The 22,191-nt window shown below is 40.3% G+C and overlaps 1 protein-coding gene across 2 annotated transcripts; it reads left to right on the forward strand.

The window, feature by feature from the left end:
* The first annotated feature begins 476 nt into the window (after positions 1-476).
* Positions 477-20,349, forward strand: hells (helicase, lymphoid specific). 2 transcript variants are annotated; one of them, XM_030442337.1, is made up of 23 exons: positions 477-820; positions 1,331-1,428; positions 1,876-1,994; positions 2,228-2,350; positions 3,609-3,650; positions 3,746-3,773; positions 4,289-4,350; positions 4,439-4,480; positions 4,666-4,893; positions 5,739-5,921; positions 6,879-7,016; positions 7,271-7,467; positions 12,146-12,239; positions 12,456-12,617; positions 14,150-14,292; positions 14,384-14,528; positions 17,720-17,803; positions 18,239-18,358; positions 18,602-18,718; positions 18,818-18,977; positions 19,152-19,248; positions 19,379-19,455; positions 19,621-20,349. In XM_030442337.1, exons 1-23 carry the CDS (start codon positions 813-815, stop codon positions 19,707-19,709), a joined length of 2,556 nt encoding a protein of 851 aa, XP_030298197.1. In that variant the 5' UTR covers positions 477-812; the 3' UTR covers positions 19,710-20,349. The 2 variants fall into 2 exon arrangements, with proteins under 2 accessions (XP_030298197.1, XP_030298198.1); XM_030442338.1 differs by having other exon boundaries at positions 479-820; positions 4,292-4,350.
* Positions 20,350-22,191: the final 1,842 nt, after the last annotated feature.

Genomic DNA, 22,191 nt, shown 5'->3' on the forward strand with positions numbered 1-22,191 from the left:
TCCTACACATACAAATATGGTAAAACCTTTACCGTCAGCCTACATTCGCGGTAAATATCAGATTAGGGGTGGCACATGTTTCTACTCCCAGGGGTGGCCGTTTTATAAAAAATCCTTTTCTCTGTACAAGAAATGCTCTGCAGTCCGTAATAGTGTTCCTTTGCTTTAGCTTACATAATACTGCGAATCACTTCATATGTTGTGATGTTCTTATTATTTCTACAATAACGCAGTATATGCACTCTAATGATACATCACCATATTCCTAACGCAGTGGTTTCGTCCTAACTGGCGCGAACTCATTAACACCGCCCACAATCAAGCTCCCAGCTGCGTCAAGTGAACCGAATTCACGGAGGAAAACGGCCGACGTAGCGCGATACTGCCTTCAAAATAAAAGGTGATTTCGTCCTCATAAACCGGCTCTCGGGTGTAACGTTCGTTTAAGCCCTTTTAATTTGAAATGCATGTGTCGGCCATACACGTGTTGTGTGTCAGTACTTACCGTCGAGTGGGACACCCTGCCAGCAGCGAGAACTAGTGTGGAGTTGAAACTAGTCTCATTATTCACATTTGCACAGTTTTAGATTAGGCAATATTCGGGGATTTATTGCGATATCTGCTGTCCTTCATTCTCAGAGATTATCTTAATAACCAATAGCCACCTAGTTTGACCAGCTAACGTAAATTTTAGAGTCATAAGTCTGTTTTAATAACCCTTCCTTTGTAACGTTAACTCGTAACAAAAATACCTTTACTATTAACTTTGGTCATTCAAAGTACTCTTGTCGTCCGCTTCGCTGTTGACAACAATGAGCAGGTAAGTTAAACACAATGTTTTACATCACTAAGAAACTGTACGATTTTACAATTTACAATAACTAAATGCTCGACGGGTATCTGTTAGAGAATGGACCAGTATGATAACTCATATCTTAATTTCGATGTTTCATGTTTCATTCACTAACGTCATCTTTACTGTAAATCTATTTTCTGACACGGGCTCACGTTAAATAGGGAAAACCTTGCCCAATCATTGAATTTTAGCTTCACTATGAAAGTTGTCATATAACTTAAGTTCATTGTGTGATATAACATGCCCACCATGATCTCTACGTGTTTTCTGATTGTACAGTAGGCTAACTCTCCCAGGCACAAGACGGTTTAGGTCTTAGTCATGTTGTTGCTAAGTGAGAGCTTTCTAGACCATAACAGCCATCTTTGAAGTTTGAAACATGTGAATGGAGTCAGTCGAGCCTCCAGCAGAGCCAGCGACAAAAACCCACCCGGATTTCCTGGTTTTCCTCTGTATTCTTCCTCATGCTGACAGTGTGAAGGAAGAAACTCGAAGTGCCTCACCTCACTGCCCCAAGCCGGATGAGTCTGAGGAGCCACTGGGCACAGCCATGGAGACTGACGCTGCAAAGGGTCAGTCACAAAGGATCCCACTCCACAGCCCTCAGGGGTCCCAGAGTTTTACTGGGGATTGGCTTGAGCTAATCTGAATAAGATTAATGTTCTGATGCTATCGTGTCATTTAACGTTGAAATAGCGAGGGAATGATTTACGGGAAGATGGCATGTCAAAGGTCATGAAAGTTGATTTCATTTGAAAATACTACTGTTATTTATAGATAGATAGATAGATAGATAGATAGATAGATAGAATTACTTTAATGATCCCAGACAGGGAAATTATTTATGGCAGCACGAAACAGCAAAAAAATAAATCCTATTGAGGTCAGTTTAGCAAAGGTTGTGCATTTGGTATAATTAATCATCAGTGGGAATGTTAATTGTCGTATCACAATCTCCATTTTGACTGAAATTATAAAAAGTTGATTGTGTTGCTCGACTATGACTTATTTCTTTAAAGACGTCTGTGTGAAATCTGAGTATATGACGTCTGAAGTGGTCATCACTAAGGCGATGGAAGCGGAAGAGAAGCAGCTGATGGAGGAAGGGGAGAGGAAAGAAAAGGAGATGATGGAAAAGGTGTGTTGCCTATTAATGCCTCAGAATGTGTGTGTTCTTCTGCCCTTTCCCTTCAAAAAACTGTATTTGTAAAAAAAACTTTAAATTTGACAACTTTGGTGTCATTTGTTAAAAAAAGGGTTTTGTAGGACACCAGCTTCCTCAAATTTAGGGTTTGAAAAAGTGTAATTTCCTTATAGATACGATGAGTATAGTTATTATGTCATTAATATTTGATGTATGCTCACCACAAGGCTCGGGAATCATGGCAGAGGGATTCTCATGACATGCGCTTCAAGAGACTGCAGCATTTGCTTCAGAAGAGCAACATCTACTCTAAATTCCTGCTGACTAAAATGGAGCAACAACAGAAGGAGGTACGCTATGTTTGAACACCACACATAAGACAGTACCTGTGTTGTTTTTGTGATGGGCGATATGTTAAATTCTCAAAACGGCCACCATCAGCCCAACAATCTGCAATTGCTGATGTATTCACACAGGTGTGCACCACTATGTGCAGTGGGTGGGGAATACACCATTCTGCTGATTACAGTACGCTAATACCGAGAGACGCTTAGTTGTTTTGGCTGTTTTTATTATTATCAATAGCCTACGTGTTTTTGTGTACCAATTATTATTTATTTTATTTGAATACATTTCCCTTTACCTTACCCCCTGACATCAGCAGTCTTTAATTTGAAAAGATGATTTCACCTAAACATTATAGACCAAAGTTTAAAGGGATATTCGGGTGTAAGTTTAATCCATGGTCTAACACACCGTGAAACTGTGTTAGACTCCCTCTCGAGAGATAAAGTTTGCAGACCGCTAGCTAACGTAGTTTTAGCATCCTCAGAAACGACAGCACACAACAATACATTGCAGTGAATGGGTCCAAATATAAAACCACCATCAAAAAGCCACAAATAATGCTCAGAACAGCACCAAACTTCAGCAACATTAGAAACAGGGTCCCAGCACATATGTCGAGGCATCAAACATTTGCAATAGTTGCCGTATTTGTCGGCAAATATAAACAAAACTCACCACCCGAGAAGCCTTCCTTGTTGTGGGGAAGCCCTGTGAGTCGATTACCGAGTGCAGGAGAGTTCCGCAGCTCAATGATGATCATTACTGCGGGACTCTGCTGCACTCGGTAATCGACTCACAGGGCTTCCCCACAACAAGGAAGGCTTCTCGGGTGGTGAGATTTGTTTTATCTATTCCAACAAATCCGGCAACTATATCAAATGTTTGAATATCTGAATATCCCTTTAAGGCTACACTTCTAAATCTAAATAAATCCCCTTGAGATCTTTTTGAGCTGTTAGCTATGTTGCCAAGATAGCTTTTATATAAACCAATAGGTTTATACAGCAGTTTGGTTTAGTCAGCATTGACTGCCAACCTTTCTTAGCACTGATCAATTCTGTTCCTCCTCAACTCCTTTCTAATCACAGATTTGGCCCGTTCCTATTTTTGGTGCTTACAGGTTTATTCTTTATTGAGTGAATTTTTAAAGGAGGTGCACCATTAATTTAACAAAATAATCGAGGGTGAGTTGAGCTTATCTCTAAAAGAAGATGGCCCAACCCTAATCACTACTAAAGCTATTTCTGTTAACCATTTCAGGAGAAACTCAGGAAGGTGAAACTTGAAAAGAAAACCAAGAAGGTGAGGAAAATTTTACTGATGACACATTGTAGCTTAGTGTTAAACTACTATCTGAACCTTAATAACTCACCTATATGTATTCTTTTTACATGCAGAACGCACATTGTGCAGAGCCTGAGAAAGGTCAGTACATATTGTAATATTTGTTTTGATTCTACAGCATGAAAAGCTGTTAAAGGAGAACTTCGGAAGTTTTTAACCCATATTTCTGTTGATCGAGGTTACCGAGTGCTGTCATTAGGAAGATAACGAGAACATTTGTCATAATATTTACCAAGTATCAGAACGGCAGCTAAATCGAACACCGATGGGGGCAGACATAACCGATAGTGAAACTTAAGGATGTCTGCCCCCATAGTTTCTCTTTAGATGCCGTCCTGATATCTGGTTGATATTGTGCAAAAAATCCCGTTATTCTTCCTAGTGACAGCACTCGGTAACCTCGATCAACAGGGATATGAGGTAAAAACGGCCGAAGTTCTCCTTCAATAAAGTTTGTCATTATTCCAGTTATACTAACATTAACAAACCGTTTAATTGATTATGGTAAACTGTGGTGATGTAAACTTCAAATCCTAGTGTAGTATGTGTATATATGTATGTGTATGTGTGAAGTTTTTGACTATTTCGTGCTGAAGTAGATAAAAAGAAGAGGAGGAGAGATGACGACTACAAAATAGCAGATGTCATGTCAAAAGAAGTAAGCTCTTGTTTGACTTTTTGTCTGTTCAGCAGATTTCTCATTTACTGCAATGCTCACATTGGTTCTGCCTGATCTTGTCTTCCAGGAAATATTGTCACAGTCTAAGAAAGCAAAGGTGGAGGAAAAGGTAACAGTTCACTGCAGTTTGACTTTATCTCTTCTGAGTGGATGACATGTGAAGACATTTTTAATAATCTAGAAGGTGTAATGGAGGAATGTTTGGACACTTGGATAGATTTTAAATTGTTAGTAGATATTACTGGACATATAACACCTGATTTATACATGTGTATGTCAAACATTTGATTATAGAATGGGGTACTGACACAGAAGAAACTGGAAGCCGAGGATATTGAGAAGATGAGTGATTCTAACCAAGACATCAAGGACCGTCTGTCAGAGAGCGTGCGAGAAAACGCCAAGCATCTCCTGCATCTTCACAGGAAGGTGAATGGCCAGCCGGTCCCTGCCCAGCAGCCACAGCACTTCACTGGTGGGGTCATGAGGTGGTACCAGATCGAAGGCATCGAGTGGCTGAGGGTCAGTAGTGCTTCACCTGCATGGGACTGTGGGGAGAAATTTGTTTTTTTGACAATATGTGATTTGTTAGCTAATACAGCTCTTCAGAATCTTAACAGATTAAAAGTCAAGTTGAGTTTCAGAGATCATCTTGGCCTTTTTAAAATAGTAGTTGACAAAACAGACTCACCTCGAGCTCCATTCAGTAGCTGTTCAAGAGCTTTTGATGTAACAATATATGCATCCCCTCAATTGAGGGGAGTGAGGAACCGGTGATGCGTTGGGCAGTTTTCACCACCCTCTGCAGTGCTTTTCCGTCAGAAAGAGAGCAGTTGCCATACCGTACCGTTACATGGTTGGTGAGGATGCTCTCAATGGCGCAGTTCCTCAGGAAGAAGAGACGCTGGTGTGCCTTCTTGATCAGGGTGGAGGTTTTGAAGGTCCAGAGCTGGTGACACGCTCAACCTCCTGTTGATATGGATGCGGCTGTGTGTGCCATCATTTGACTTTTTGTAGTCCACAATAAGGCTGGGACGATATGGCCAAACGTGTTATCATAATATGTTTTTTTTTATATATTGATCGATGTCGATATTTATCACAATATATATTTAACAATAATAATTATATTGAATTTACAGATCCCAAACTAGAAGGTCAGGGCTCCAGACTACAACCGAATTTTACATTTAGATGGGCATGTGTGACCAGTGAATTTGCTGGTGTTTATTTTTTTTTTTTTTTACATTGGTACGTGGAAGGGGCGAATCTATAAATAGATCATAAAGATGATGATTAGAATATAATTAATGCCTGGCGTTGTTTAGTGTTGAAGTTGCTGCTGAGTTTGTTGTTCCCTCTGTCAGATGCTGTGGGAGAATGGCATCAATGGGATCCTGGCTGATGAGATGGGATTGGGAAAAACCATCCAGTGCATCGCTCATGTTGCCATGATGATAGAAAAGAAGGTGATGGGCCCCTTCCTGGTGGTGGCCCCTCTTTCCACTCTGCCCAACTGGATCAGTGAATTCAAACGCTTCACACCGGAGGTAAGAGAGAATGCATTACTGAGGTGACCTTATCTCATCAGACATGTGGAGGTCTGAATGTCTGACTGTTCTCTGTAACACGTACCAGTCGTTAGTAAAGACCACAGGAATGAAAAAGTTTAAAGCAAGTTTACAGCTGAGTTTCATTAAAGATTTGAAAGGATTTTATTGTTTAGAAAGATGGTCTCACATCAATTACAAATTGATATCTTATAAGGGTGCACTAATCTGGAATTTTGGGTTTTGCAAGAAGCAGTATTGGCCGATAAAGATCAGAAGACCGTTCCTTTACTTGGTCATCAATAGTTGTTAGTTATTAATGGCGTAGTAAAATTGGCATTAAAATGTTGAGAAAATCAATTATTATATTTATTTTATATTGGTTTAAAGAAAGTGGTGTAAAATAAAGTGTTTTGGAAAAATCTATGTCTCATTCTCAGTCTTCTCAGTCTTTGTGCCCTGAAGCCACTACTCCACCACTTGGTCACTGATGTAAAGTTTCTGTAACTCAAAACTCAAAGTACTTTTTCCCCTAAACTGTTCTCAGTTAAAGAACTTCAGTACATTTATTTACTGTAAACTTGTGTTTAAACTGCAGGTCACTGATAAACACTGCATTTCTCTTTAACAGAAACTCTCAATCCTGTGTTTAGCCTGCTGTGTAGTGTCTGCTCAATCAGTCGTTAGCCCAGTCAGCTGTTAGCTCTGTTAGCTCCTATGCTGCAGGGAATCCCAAGTGATAAATTGAACTGACTGCAATGGAGGGTGTGTGTCTATGCTGTTACCATAATTATCTGAAACTTTTTACAACATATATCCGACAATACAATCATGTTTGATCAATCGAAGCACCCTCACTAATACTCAGCTAACCAATTATTTGACCACTAATATCAAGTGTTAATATCTGCTGTAGTGAAGCAGTCTGAGCAGTGTCATGTGTCTTTTGTGTCCCAGGTGTCTGTGCTGCTTTACCACGGCCCAGAGAGAGCCAAACTACTGAAGCAGATCCGCAGGCCTCAGGGGCCCCTCAACATGTGTCCTGTAGTTGTCACCTCCTTTGAAATCGCCATGATTGACAGAAAATTTCTGCAGGTAGGAACCTCGCTCATCCTTTACTAAACAAAGAGATGCTTATTTTGGCCTGCATGTTTTACAGGGATTAGATTATTTGGTATGTGACATTGCAATTGTAGTTCTGTATTCATAGCTGTAGGTAGGGTTTGAAGAAAAAAAACTGCATGGATCGATTTTTTTGTTTTTGTTTGAATAAAGTCTTTTATTCACTCTCATATTCCTGTTCTCACATGTACTGTATAAGAAGCCAGGTGGTCTGCTTTCTGTTCCAGCGCTTCCAGTGGAAGTACCTGATAGTGGACGAAGGCCACAGGATCAAAAACCTCAACTGTCGGCTGGTACGGGAGCTGAAGATGCTGCCCACCGACAACAAGCTGCTGCTGACTGGTACACCACTGCAGAACAACTTGGCTGAGCTCTGGTCCCTCCTCAACTTCCTTCTGCCAGAGGTCTTTGATGACCTCAAGAGGTATGGCGCCATGTGTTCTCTGTACTTACTGATTACTGAGCGCTGATAACAGGACTGCTTCTGCTCCAACACACTGCACCGTCAAAATAATTTTATCTTTTATTTTCATTTATGGATCCAATTATGCACTGACAATCTGTACAGTAATACTAAAATAAGACTGATGATAATAAATGACAAATAGAAAAGTGTCACTCATGGGTCTTCTTTCAAAGGTTGTATCTAAGGGGGCGCTGCTGAGCTTTAATGGAGTAGGATGTGAGTTTGGAAGCTTCTGCCGATTTCGATTAAAAATGTAATTGAGCTGCGCTTTTTGGCCACATATTTAGTCCTGTTTCACTCCGCGGTACTTTTTTGGGAAACCTTAACTCTGGACTGCGTTACATGTCTGGAAAGAACTCTAAAGCTCGCAATACTATTCAGACACAACTGCTAGCAAATGATAAAGCTGCTTCCGATGCTACCATGTCCAAGCTAACAGGTGTGGACGGAGAGATAGCGCACGCACTCACTGAGTGCACCGATGACATCGCCAAGGTGAAAACTACTATCAAATGCCTCACAGCTAACATAGCCAAGCTGGAAAATAAATGTGAAGACTTGGAGTCTAGATGGCGGCATAACAACATTAGGATAGTGGGAGTACCAGAGGGTCCCGACACCAGTACCACTGCTGCTGTAGCCACCTTACTGAGGGAAGCGTTCAATCTGGTAAACGAGCCGCTGCTGGATCGGTCCCACCGGACCCTTCAACCCAAACCCAAGCCCGTTGATCATCCACAAGCCATTGTGTGCAGAATTCATTACCACAGTGACTGTGTTGACATTTTACGCCGCACCAGAGAGCTCCGACAGATTAAAGTCAGAGACATGAACATCTCAGTCTTACCTGACTACACTGCCAAGATGGCTCAGGCTGCATTCAGCGAGGTCATGCGCCAACTTCGTGGCATTGACGGTGCTCGGTATGGTCTGATTCATCCAGCGCGACTTCGCATCACATACAATGTTCAACACCATTGTGGACCACTTTTGGTTATTGTGGAAAACACTGCTGTCTCCTTTGTTCTGTGGTTATATGGGGACTTTGGGTGTATTTGTGTTTAGGGGTTTGTGTTATTTTTATTTAATTTAAATGGTTAATGGTGATATAGATCCAGATGGGTCAGACAGACCTCTCAGATTTATTAGTTGGAATATCAGAGCTATGGGTAATCGTGTTAAGAGATCTAAGGTTTTTACACAATTTTAAACTCTGATATAGTATTCTTACAGGAGACTCACCTTCGTATTAAAGATCACCACAGGTTACATTGCTCTTGGGTAAGTCAAGTCTTCCACTCAAACTTTAATTCAAAAGCTAGAGGAGTGGCCATTTTAATTAACAAAAAAGTCCAGTTCTCATCCATTGACGTTATCGCTGATAAGAATGGCAGATACCTCATAGTTGCTGGTACCCTAATTCCCAAAAAAGTTTTGTTGGTAAATGTATATGCCCCTAACTTCTATGATGTTGAATTTGCTAACAGATTGCTGAGTAACATTCCCTTCTTGAATACTCACCTCCCGATCCTCTGAGGGGATCTAAATTGTGTTTTTGACCAAATCTTGGATCGGTCTAATCATCGTAATCTAACTCAATCTGCTACATCTAAAACATTCTCTGATTTTATCAAACAGAATTGTCTTATTGATTCATGGAGATTTCGTAACCCCTCTATTAAAAAATTCTCTTTCTTCTCCCAGGTCACCATTCATATTCTAGGATTGATTATTTTTGTATTGACAGTACCCTTAATTCATGTGTAAATTCTTCTGACTATTTAGGTATTGTAATATCTGACCATTCACCTTTTTATTACTAGATATTCAACTTTCTACCTATAAACGTAGCCCACCACTTTGGAGATTTAACTCTCTTCTTTTGGTACCGCTACTTTTGTCTGTATTCACTGAATCCATAGAAAGTGGGTCATTACCACCAACTCTGACACAAGCCACTATTGCTCTCCTTCTTAAAAGGGACAAAGATCCAACCTCCTGTGGTTCCTACAGACCATTATCTCTACTTAAAGCTGATGTAAAGGTATTGGCTAAAGTAATTGCATCCCGTTTAAAGAATGTGCTTCCTCGTATTATATCTGAAGAGCAAAATGGTTTTATAAAGGGGCGAAATATAAATTATCGCTGTATGCGGATGATTTGTTATTGTATATAACCGATCCTACACTTTCTATTCCTGCTGTTTTAAGTATTCTGGAGAACTTCAGCAACTTTTGCGGTTATAAATATAATTTTGGGATAAGTGATTGTTTTCCCATTAATACTGCAGCATGTCATCTTCAACAGTCAGATTTACCTTTTCAATTTAGTCCATCAGGGATAAAATACTTAGGTGTTAACGTGACTCATTCTTTATCTAGCCTTGCATCTGCTAATTTCACTCCCCTTATCTCAAAGATTACATCCGATATTCAAAGATGGGGTAACCTCTCCCTTTCATTAATTGGCAAGATCAATGTTGTTTAAATGAATATTTTACCAAGATTTCTGTTTTCATTCCGGTCAATTCCTCTTTTTCTACCAAAACATTTCTTTGACTCATTGGATAAGATCATTTGGTCGTTTATTTGGGGTTGGAAATCACTTAGGGTTTGTAAAACTCCACTGCAGAGATGTAGACTTAGTGGAGGACATGCATTACCTAATTTTCTAACTTACTATTGGGCTGCTCACATCCATAAACTTTGCTACTGGTTAGAATCTCCGAATCCTCTTGGTGTAAATTGGAACTATCATCCTGTAGAGGATCTTCTATACCTGCTCTACTTTATTCCTCTTTACCTTTACCAAACCCTCTCTATATACTAATAATCAAGTGGTTCTTAACACACCCAAGATCTGGTAACTATTTAGACAAAATTTTCAATTTGTAGCTGCATCTTCCTTGGGTCTTTTTAAAACAACCATTTATTTCCTCCATCACTTTCGGACTTGACATTTTCAGTGTGGTATGACAAGGGTACTGCACAATTCAAATGTTTGTATGTAGATGATGTCTTTGATAGTTTTGCTAATTTGTCATCTCGCTATGGCCTCCCTGTTACTCATCTGTTTTGGTATTTTCAGACTCCCAATTTTGTTACTAAGTATTTCCCTAATTTCCCCTCTTTACCTCCAGAACAGCAATGGGAAACCATGCTGTCATTTGCTCCTCATCACAGAGGAATCATATCAAAGTTGTATGATATTATTTTGGCTTTTAGCAATCACTCAAATGCTAAACTTAAGTGAACATGGGAAGAGGAACTTGGAATGCAGATGCAGGAGTGGTCCTGGGAACAGGCCATAGCGAGGATACGATCTACCATCTCTTGCGCTTGTCTTTGTGACGACCCTCCCTGCTCTGTCTCCCTCTTCTGGCATCAGCAGGGTCGTCAGCAGCATTGGCACCACCTTAGCTGTGAGAGTCTGGGTGCTTGTAAATCTCTCCTGGAGCTCAGTAGCAGGCTTGCTCTTCCTTCCAGAGACGCTTTGTTTGGCATTTGGGTTTCTGTACATCCTTCTTACAACATTACACACATTTCTCCACTCATGCATTCACCTACACCACTGATTACATACGCCATGATTAGTTTAGGTTACTTTTTAAAGTTACTTTTTCTTCAATAAATAATTAATTGTCTCATTTGTGCATCTCCTTGCTTTGTCATGGCCGTGCAGCCCGGTTTGTGACAGTCTTGGACTTATCCAATTTAAGGTCTTATGCAGGGTGCATTTCTCTAAGTCTATACTGTCTAAGCTGTATCCAGAAGTGGAAGACAAATGTGATAAATGCCATGGCTCTCCTTGTCACCTTAGCCACATGTTTTTTCTTTGTCCTGACCTGAAAGGTTTCTGGGCAGGTTATTTTACTATAATATCCACTATTCTTAGGTTAAATCTTCAACCTTGTCCTCTAATTGCTATATTTGGAATTCCTGACCCCTCACTTGCACTTAACTCAACACAAAAGGACATTATAGCTTTCACATCTCTACTAGCAAGAGGTTCTTTATTGTTGCACTGGAATTCTGCTAAATATCTGCTGTCTCCCGGTGGCTTAAAGACCTCATGGTTTTTTTTTTAAACTTGAGAAAATTACACGTTGAGAGGATGTAAATTTTTTCCACAAATGGCAACCTTTTATTTCCTATTTCACTAATTTAGAGGTACTACCCGATTGAATGTGTGCCTGTTACTGTAGCACCTTTTGTATTGCATAAATAACCACTAATGTATGTGTTTGTCATGATGAGCTGAGTGGGGGCGTGGGTGAGGGGTTGTTCTTTGTTTATTACACTCTGTACTCTGAAATTTAATTTAATTATCTTGTACATTTTTCCTTGTGTTTTTATTTTGCTTTGTTTTTGTTTTTCAGTTATTATCGTGTTTTATGTGTGTATGTGACTGCACATATGCATATTTGTTTAAAAAAGGTAAAGTGTATCTCTGTGATTGGAAGTATCATACGGTATTTTCTCAATGAAAATATTTTGGGGGAAAAAAATAGGTTGTATTTAAATCAATGGCAGCAATACCACCTGTAGTAGCTACTAGTTGCTTTATGGAGTTTGATGTGGAATCTGTGTTGCTAAATGTTGAGCTTAAATTCATTGCTGACATGTCTTCTGTGCAGCTTTGAGTCATGGTTTGACATCGACACCCTGGGTGAAGCTGAGAATGTGGTGGCTGCTGAACGTGAGCAGAGCATCCTGAGCATGTTGCACCAGGTGAGTCCTCCAAACCATCAGCACACAGTATACTTCTGTATGTGTGTGTGTGTGTGTGTGTGCAGTCAAACATTGATTGATTGACCTCACAATTGTTTTCCTGTCGATCAGTGTGTTTCTTTACAATATAAAAAGACATGAGAAGTACTAGCTTAGTACACACTTGAATTAGCCTCCTGAGTTGAAGTTAATAAATGAACATTTTTCTTGTTTCAGATTCTGACTCCATTCTTGCTGAGGAGGCTGAAGTCAGATGTGACACTGGAGGTTCCTCCTAAGAAGGAGATCATTGTTTATGCTCCTCTGACAGCCAAGCAGGAGATCTTGTACACTGCTGTGGTCAACAAAACCATCGCCAAGGTGTTGGGAAAGGAAAAGGTAACAGCATGATCATCCCGATTTTAAAAAAGAGGGTCTGAGAGGGTCCTCAGAAGTAATGTGTGTGTGCCTTTCTACCAAATTTTGGTGGTCAGACAAGTCCATTTAGAAGTTATGCAGCTTTTTGTTCAGGGCCAATTCCACTGCCACACGCCTTTCAGCCAGCTGCCATGCACAGTTAATCAGCTGTACTTTGGCCCATGAACAAACTTTCCACATAATCTGTCTGTAATACACTATATTCCCAAAAGTATTCACTCACCCATCCAAATAATTGAAATCTGGTGTTCCAATCACTTCCATGGCCACAGGTGTATAAAAGCAAGCAGACTGTATTTTTATGTATGTGTGTGTATATGTATATCTATCTTTCTATCTCTCTCTATCTCTAACTCTATCTCTCTATCGCTCTCTCTCTCTGGCAAAAAATGCATCACATTGTATAAGAAGTATAAACAATAGACTGCACAAGACCGCATCCCAAATTACTTCCATATATATGCACCATCACCAGATGTTAACACGATATCACTTCACGCAGCCGCATTTAGCGTGTTTGTGCTGATAGAATCCCGTGTCTACTGCAGGGTCAATTGACCTGAATGTAAATGTCAGGGATATATATTCCCATTGCACTCAGAAACCGCATCCTTGTGGAAAAGGGGCATAGTAAACTGATACACATACAATCCTGCTCTTTAAACTACATTGTTACATAATCGCCATCAGTAAACGGGTCGCTGCCTGACTCTGTCACTTGCGGGACGGAGGCTGTTTTCTGGGGCAAAGTTTCCTAAGTCTCAGTGGGGAGGGCTGACGATCACGGTGATTTCTATCAACACAACCACTTGAGTGAGTTAAAGGTTTTTGCTGGTGACAGACGCTGTTTTTCGGGCGGAAATGTGACGAAGAGTTGGTAGGACAGGCGGGAGGACAGACGCTGCTCTGCCTACAACTGCGGTATTTTTTTCCTCATATAAGTTACCAATGACAGTTACAGTTACTACGTTACTTTTGTTTGGTCATGTAACGTTAAATGAATCGTAAGATTAGTTGACTGATTGAAAAAATAATTGCTAGATTAATCGTTTGAAAAATAATTGTTTGGGACAGCTCTAATATATATCAGCTATATCAGACTACTGCAGATGTATAGACCGGTGTATGGCTGTTATGTTTAAGTCCACTCTGCATTTCTTGGTAAAACTTTATCTTTATCTATCTTATCTTTTTCAAAAAGATTTTTTTTTTGTGGTTATGTCTCATTCGTAGTTACATCTCTTTCTATATTGCCTTGTTTTAATGTATTTCACTGGAAAAGCAAACACTCTTTGAATTGTGTTATTGAAAGGCGTGATGAGCTCTGCTCAGTGCAGACTTGTCCTCTCTGTGAACTTTCATCAGTGTCCATAGGCAAATAAAAGTCACATAAAGAAAATGACCCATACCATTATTAATTTACCAAATAGACTGTTTCATCACTGTAATAAAGTGCCATTAAAAGCCAAGTGATGGAACTGCTCTTTATTTAGACAGAGGCTCCTGCAGTCTTGACGTCAAGTGGCAGGCCGAAGCGTCGCACTCGAAAGGTGGTGAACTACACAGAAACAGCTGGAGATGCATCACTTGACCTGGAGAAATATCTTGAGATGGTCTACAAGGAGAATGAGCAAAGGTCAAGTGAAATAAACAATAAACAAATCTAAATCAAATATGTGGCTCCTACAGGCTGTGTCCATCTTAACTTTTCCTCATGTCTCCTCCAGCTCCCTTCCAGTGCAGAATATCCAGAGCCCGCTGGACACCCACATCAACCTGAAGCTCCAGAACATTCTCATGCTGCTAAAGAGATGCTGTAACCACCCCTACCTGGTGGAGTACCCCCTCGATCCTGCCACACAGGAGTTCAAGGTAACTTAGTCATCTGTATTTCTAGGCGCTGTTTAACTGTAGAGTTCCCAGTGCTTGTGTTTTTCAGCTGTTATTTGGAGTAGGACTGTTTCAATGTGTTGATTAGGTTTTGGCAGTATCTAGGTGTTACAGTATACCAAGGTAAATAGGAATCTAGAAAGGTTCTTCTTTCTAATGCTGCTTTTCTACCAGAGTGAGCAGGTCTACACAGGTTTTTTGTCAACCCGCTAAAAATTGCCTACTGACCCCATTTCAGCTTCCCAGAGGCAAGACAGCTCGTCTGTGATTGTTTCTTTATGTGATGCATTTCGCATCACATAAAGAAATGCATCACATTGTATAAGAAGTAAAAACAATTGACTGCACAGGACCGCATCCCAAATTACTTCCATATATATGCACCATCACCAGATGTTAACACGATATCACTTTACACAGCCGAATTTAGCGTGTTTGTGCTGATAGAATCCCGTGTCTACTGCAGAGTCAATTGACCTGAACGTAAATGTCAGGCATATAAATTCCTATTGCACTCAGAAACCGTACCAAATTTATGTCATCAGGATCTTTTAATCTGAGATCCAAAGTAATTTGACGAAGAAAATTGTTTTTTCAACTTGCATATTGTAATTTCAAAGAAGAAACAGAAAAACAGCATGCGCAGCAATAATGGCACCCCTCTTTAATATTTGGTTGCTCACCCTTTGGCAGTGATGACAGCCTCCAAACGTTTCTTGCACTTCTCAGCTGGGATTTTCTCCCACTCTTTCTTTGCAAATTGTTCAAGCTCTTGGACGTTTGCAGGTTTCTTTTCCCCAATGGCAGATTTCAGCTCTTACCAAAGATTTTCAATCGGATTGAGATCAGGACTCATTCTTGGCCATTTCTAAAACAGTCCATCTTTTCCTTTTCAACCATTCCTGAGGCTTTTGGATGTTTGCTTTGGGTCTTTGTCTTGCTGGAGGACCCATGATCTTCGACTCAAACTCAGTTTTCTTACACTGGGTAGGACATTTCGCTCTAAAATCTCTTGATAATTCTCAGATTTCATGATTCCTGTGATACGGTCAAGGCCTCCAGTACCAAATGCAGCAAAGCAGCCCCACAACATTATGTATCCTCCACCTTGTTGGTAGCTAGTCCTTTTCTTTGTAGGATTCATTGCGCCGTCTCCAAACAAACTGTTGGTATGCATTGCCAAAAAACTCTGTTTTTGTTTCATCTGTCCACAGAACATTTTCCCAGAAGGATTGCTGATTGTCCAGCTACTCTTTGGCAAAGATTAGTCATTCCTTTTTTGTCTTTTCCTCAGCAATGGTGTCTTCCTTGGCCTTCGCCCATGACGCACTGTTTGGTTTAGTGTGTGGCGTATGGTAGTTGTTGAAACCATGACCCCAGACTGTTCCAGGTTGGCCGTCAGGTCTTTGGATGTTTGACGTGGTGTTTTTTCCACCATTCGCACCAACCTTCGAAGACTTCTCTCATCAATTTTTCTCTTCCCCCCCACCTCCAGGGAGGTTTTTGACAGTTCCATGCTTGGCAAACTTCTTAATAACATTATGCACTGTTGAAACAGGGATACCAAGGTCTTTGGAGATGGCCTTATACCCTTTGGAGGTCTTGTGTTTGCTAATTATCGCACTTCTGATGTCCTCAGAGAGCTCCTTTGTCTTCGCCATTGTGACAAAGGAACAGGGATAACACATAACTTGATAAAACACGGAAGTCATGATTCATTGGCTAATTCATGTCACATGGGCACAGACAATTTATCACAGGTGATTCTCTTTTGTGATTTACCACAGGTGAGTCACAATGTGGCTCCACTCTGATTTACAGCAAAGGGTGCCAATACCAGTTACACAGCAAGCTTTAAGTTTTTCTATTTTTTCCTCCCATTGTTTATTAGTGTGAATGCCTTTAGCATTCACACTATTTACTAGTGTGAATGTTAAAGGCATTCACACTATTGTTCTTCTCGTTTATTATTATTATTCCATACGTTTTTTATGGCACGCTTCTTCTCCTACAAATCTTGAGCTATTGAAACCATTCAAATATCAATATGTTCAGCTTTTCAAGGACATGATGGCGTCTATTTTTCTCGTTTCTATCCATTATACTTTCTGAAATATTCAGCTTTTTCACCCAAAATTTTAACATTGAGGTAAATGGGAAAATCTTCAAATCATCTGCAAAACTCATCGCCTTTCAACCTCTTCTTGTCCCTCATGCTTTGAGCTAGAGACAGTTTTTTAAAATCTTTTATGGTTTTGAAATAATCAGTTTTAGTTTTAAGGGGTTTTAGCCTGTCTTCTCATTTTATAATGGGTGTGTATTGTGTCAGCTAGAGTGTGTGACATCATCGCTAGAGTGGGGAGCAGCTTAAAAAACTGGAGAAAAAATTCTCTTCAGCTTGATTTTTAAGGGGTAGGGTTAGGGTTACTTTATCACATCTTTAACTTGACATAGACAATATATGCATAGAAATGTAGGAAATCTTGATGGCTTTCTGCTGATGGTCTTATTTCAGATGTAGGACTTAGTTTTGGATTTAGAAGTCGAGAGGGACAAGAACTCGAGCAGCTCCCCCATGAGCTGCAATGTTAATTTTGAGGCAAAATTTCTGGAGGAGAGCAGACAGTACCTGATTTATCTCTCGCTTTTCTGCCCTCATTTCTCATTCTAAAGAAATAAACACGATATGAGTACGTTCAGCCATGTCTCCTGGGCTGACAGCAATAAGTGCATTTTTGGTGAAGGGGACATACAATGAATTAACTTGTCACAAGAAAAAAAAAAGACAAACTACAAAATTAACTCAAAATCATGGCAGAAGTAAGTAACTGCGGTGTTCCTTGTGATCTAACCAGCCTATTTTACTCTCTACCCATCTGAATTCAGAGAACAGTCAGTTTGAGATAGCACTGAGGATGATGGAACTGTTGTATGAGTAAGTGAAATTGACAGTCTTGAGAAACTAGCAACTTACTACGAATTTTCTATGAAAAAGTTTGACTGCCTCAGGCAAATGTTGATTTATAATAAAACAGAAGGAAGTTATATTTGAGATTTGGGAATGTTTTTTAGTAGTGGTAGTGATATTAAAGCAGCACGGTTGACATCATGTGAATTGTGTTTTTCGTCTTTTTTCCGTTCCCGTCTTCACAAACTGCGTGTCCTCCTTGCAGATTGATGAGCAGCTGGTGCAGAGCTCTGGGAAGTTTCTCATACTGGACAGCCTGCTGCCTGCACTGAAGGAAAGGGGACATAAGGTGAAACAGCATTCAGAGCCAGAAGTTGAAATTCATCAGCAATGAAAAAGGATTAATTAGGTCTTTTGAAATAACCAGTAGCCACGTTTACTCAGGACTGGGGATCAACCTGACGGCTGCTGACACATTTCTGCTGGTTCAATTGGTTGCGTGTGATGTTGACTATGATAGAAGTCAGTTAATGGCGTGTACGGTTACCTGCTGTTAACACCCATAAAGTATATCCTATGTCATGTTTTGGCTGACTTCAACAATGCTTTTGTCTGATGATGAAACGCTTAACCTATCTCTAACCAACAAATATGGGGGCGCATGAATTTATAACCTGATTGTCAATAGTCCTCTGTACATGCTGTTTGTTGCCTTTGGTTTATTCCATACTAGTATGTTTCTGATGTTTCTGATTTCTATGTGTGGTTGATTGTTGCGGTCCAGGTTCTGATCTTCAGTCAGATGACGTCCATCTTGGATATTTTAATGGATTACTGCTATCTGCGGGGCTTCCAGTACAGCAGACTGGATGGCAGCATGTCATACGCCGACAGGGATGAAAATGTGAGTTAACAAAATGTTTTACATCTAATATATTGTTCAGCATACTGAGCCGGTGACTGTCGGATGGCTGTGTATGTATCAGCTCATTAACAGTGATAGAATGGAGTGTGTGGCTCTCGGGCCTATCTAGAATTAGCAAATAACAAAATGCTGCCTTCAGGGTATTTCTCTGCAGTTTTTCTAATTTGTAATAACTGTGACAAGTCCATGCTGCGGCATCACCAGCTTCTTCTTGTCCCATAGATGACCAAGTTTTCCAAAGATCCAGAGGTGTTCCTGTTCCTGCTGAGCACCAGAGCAGGCGGACTGGGGATCAACCTGACAGCTGCTGATACTGTCATCATCTTCGACAGTGACTGGGTGGGATAACAAACTGAAACCATGTTACCATTCGAGGTGCTTTTCTCTGTGTATTACATTTAGTCAATGTGGTGTCCACCACCCCCACCCCCTTCTCAGAACCCTCAAGCAGACCTGCAGGCCCAGGACCGCTGTCACCGAATCGGGCAAACCAAGCCAGTGGTGGTGTACCGCCTGGTTACAGCAAACACCATCGACCAGAAGATCCTTGAGAGGGCTACAGCCAAAAGGAAGCTAGAGCAGATGGTCATCCACAAGAGTGAGTGGCTGCACTTTCATGGCATACCCTCAGATTCATACACCACAGCAGAAGATTAATACAAACCTGTTTGATCTAATCAGGCACCACAGTTTATAAGCATTAGAGCATGGGTAGTTTGAAATCTGTGCTTAGTGTGAACTTGGAAGATTGCTTCTTTTCTTTCATCCACAGATAAGTTCAAAGGTGGGAGAGCAGAGCTGAACCAAAGTAAAAGCTGCATTGATCTGGATGAGCTGATGGAGCTTCTCAAAGCTAGAGGCACTGAGAAGTAAGAAAGCATCTGCTACTAATACATTTAAATGTTTAGAGAAAATACACGAAAAGTGCAAATTGGTAGGAACTGAACTTGTCGACTGAAATGGAGGGTAACGTTTGGCTCTAACTTTTGTGACTCTCAGGGAAGTGAAAGCATCAAGGGGGAAGGTGATCAGTGAAATGGACCTGGAAGTTTTGCTGGATCGCAGTGACTTAATGGGTGAGAAGACACACAACTCTGCAGCTTTCAGAAGGTCATATAAAAATATATTGTTGTGGGAGACTACATTCTTAGCTGCAAAATGATTGAATGCTGAAGTTGCAATGGTTTTATTTTTAGATTAGTTTTTAGTGTGCTGAAGTGAAGTGTTGTCTGTGTTTTCAGACAAAGGAAGTGAGAGCACGAAGAAAGAGAAGGTGGGCGTCTTCAGGGTGATCGATGACAGAGAGTCATCAGAGGTCACGTTGACCTGAGAGCACTTGAAATCTTCTTTTGAACTTGAGACCAGTTTTCTGCTGCACCGACTGTAGATGGCTTATAACAGCTGTCACTTGTAGTAGATAGTGAAGCTTCCAGTAAGTACTCTGAAACTGCTGTTTGTAGACTGAAAAGTGTATTTTTGTCTTTTACTTTCTTTACTGACATGATAGTCCTGTTGATGAAGCGTTTTGTGTTAAAAATAGTCTGTGTACCCTGTTTAAGATTCAACCTCCATTGGGGTTCTAAAATCTGTCAGTGTCATTGATCATTTTAATGCCAAAAGATAAGGGGGGGAAAAGGATTCAGTTTGTCCAGATGGGTTAGTTCATTTTCTCCTTGCCAGTGGCATTGACATGGTGACTGGGCACTAGAACCTTCCAGCAATACCCAAAACACATTATCTTTATTTCCAATTGTCCTCTGACTGTTAACATGCACATGTATGTGCATCTGTTTAACAAGAAAAAGCTATAGTGACATGATGTAATCGAGTTAGTCCTCTTCAAATTTAAATGTCCATTCGAAACAGATGATCTTTAAATATGTTGTTATCAAAGCACTTTCATGCAGGTTAAGCATTTATTTTCTTTCATGTCTTTTTTTATCTAAATAAACTATGGCCTCATAACTGTATGTTTTTCCCCAGTTTTTTCTAGTTCTCCACTTTCCCTGTGAGCCCATAGTAGGTTCCTGTCAACTTGTTAGTTACTACTGCCTTTGCCAGTTCACTTTGAATTGCATTGGTTCCTTTTGCCAAGATGCAGGTAATTAAGTGTACTCTGATTTTGAAGTGTCCAGTCTTTAGAGCGTGCATGCCAGTTTATATAGTGCAATTAATATGCCGGTCCTTATGTTGCTAACTTGATCCAATTTGACATACTTGTACCCTCAAAAGTAGAATGGTGTCACATTTTGACTGGTTCGATTTACATAATACTTTTTGTTTTGACACATACTGTACAGGTACATAATAACTTTCTGGATGACTCCCAATGATAAAAAAGCCCAAACCTTACTATGAAAATACAACTAGCCCATCACTTGAAAGCAGAGGAGCTGTTTCTTGTACAGGAGCATCCCTTCCCTGAAGTCAAACTACCAGGTTATGAGGGGTGATTGACCTTTGGTAGAATAAAATGACTTGAATAGCCCTGGCTCCATGCATGTGCAGTTAAACTCTGAGTGATTATGCAGACAGTTTGAAGTTAATAACTTTTTTTTCTAATAAAAAATTTGAAGTCCACAGTGCTGATGGCTGCCATCCAGTAATGTGGATTTAAATTCATCCAACATCTGTTCTATTAACCTTATATGACACCCTCAGATTTCTAGCTCTTGCCCAAGATGAAGAATAGTGCTCAGATGTTGCCATTTTTACATTATCCCCGCTGGACAACTTTCTAGAGGTCCACAACACTGACTGCTACAGAGAAGGGATAGAAACCTTGGATCTGCAATCTGCTGGATAAAGTGTATAAATGTAGGAGAGGAACACAGTAATGTGTTAGGTTTGCTTGAGTTGACACCTACCTTCGGCCTGGAACTTTTCAAACACCCATCATACAACAAAAATGCATCCAGTTTCACACTATCTTACTTCCAATTTATTCTGGTGTCAATATGGCCACAAGGGTAAATACACACCTCCTCCTAAACCACACATACTGTACAAGGTGCTCCATCTATGCACTTTTTATTCTGTCTGTATTGGGGCATCATGCAAAAATTATGCATTGCCCTGCCCTGGTTCCTTTTTCTTGCCTTAACACCTCCCTGGAGACATGGCAAATTACAACCTACTTTAAAACCTCCACCATCATCCCTGCCCCCCAAAAAATACAGACCACAGGACATACTATGACATACCTTGCAAATTTTTTTTTTAAATGTTCAACTACAATTAAAGCTGGTTTGTATGTGATAAAGCTACATTTTGGTTATATTTGCTAAAATTGTCATTATGATCTGACGGTAGAATAAGATACAGGTCAGCTGTGTAAAAATCCACTGTCTGTGGCTCCACCCAGTGACCCTAATTTAATTTGCAATAATCCACTGCTCCCAGGTCAATACAACCAATCAGAGCCAAGGGTAGTGTCTGAGAAGTGTCAATCATTGGGCGCATTGAAGTTGAACTCCAGCTGACCTCCTGCAACAGCGAGATCTGCTGGCGACTGCAGGGGTGGGGATACAAACACTGCTATGAAGTTGGACACTCTATACTCCCCGGAGACATGACAAAACATGGCTGTTCTTCCCTTATGATAAGGAAGAGGGAGAAGAGGGAGACTTTTTACTGTGATACTCTGAGTACATTTCAGAGGCTGTACTTTATTACTTTATACTGGAGTAAAGAAGTTAAAACAGTACTTCTAATTTTACTTTTTTTTAAATTTTGTTTATTCATTTATTTTCACCCTTGAGTAAAGAGCCTATTCCTTACTGTAGAAAACATTTTTAATTTCAAAAGTTTAA

The sequence above is a fragment of the Sparus aurata genome, chromosome 15 (genome assembly GCF_900880675.1).
Source record: "Sparus aurata chromosome 15, fSpaAur1.1, whole genome shotgun sequence".
NCBI lineage: Eukaryota > Metazoa > Chordata > Actinopteri > Spariformes > Sparidae > Sparus > Sparus aurata.

What these genes read in the sequence shown, in the direction of transcription:
- hells (XM_030442337.1), top strand. An exon ending in AAAAGGAGATGATGGAAAAG is followed by an intron (nt 1,995 to 2,227) that starts GTGTGTTGCCTA and finishes GCTCACCACAAG; the next exon opens with GCTCGGGAATCATGGCAGAG. An exon ending in TTGTGCAGAGCCTGAGAAAG is followed by an intron (nt 3,774 to 4,288) that starts GTCAGTACATAT and finishes TTCGTGCTGAAG; the next exon opens with TAGATAAAAAGAAGAGGAGG.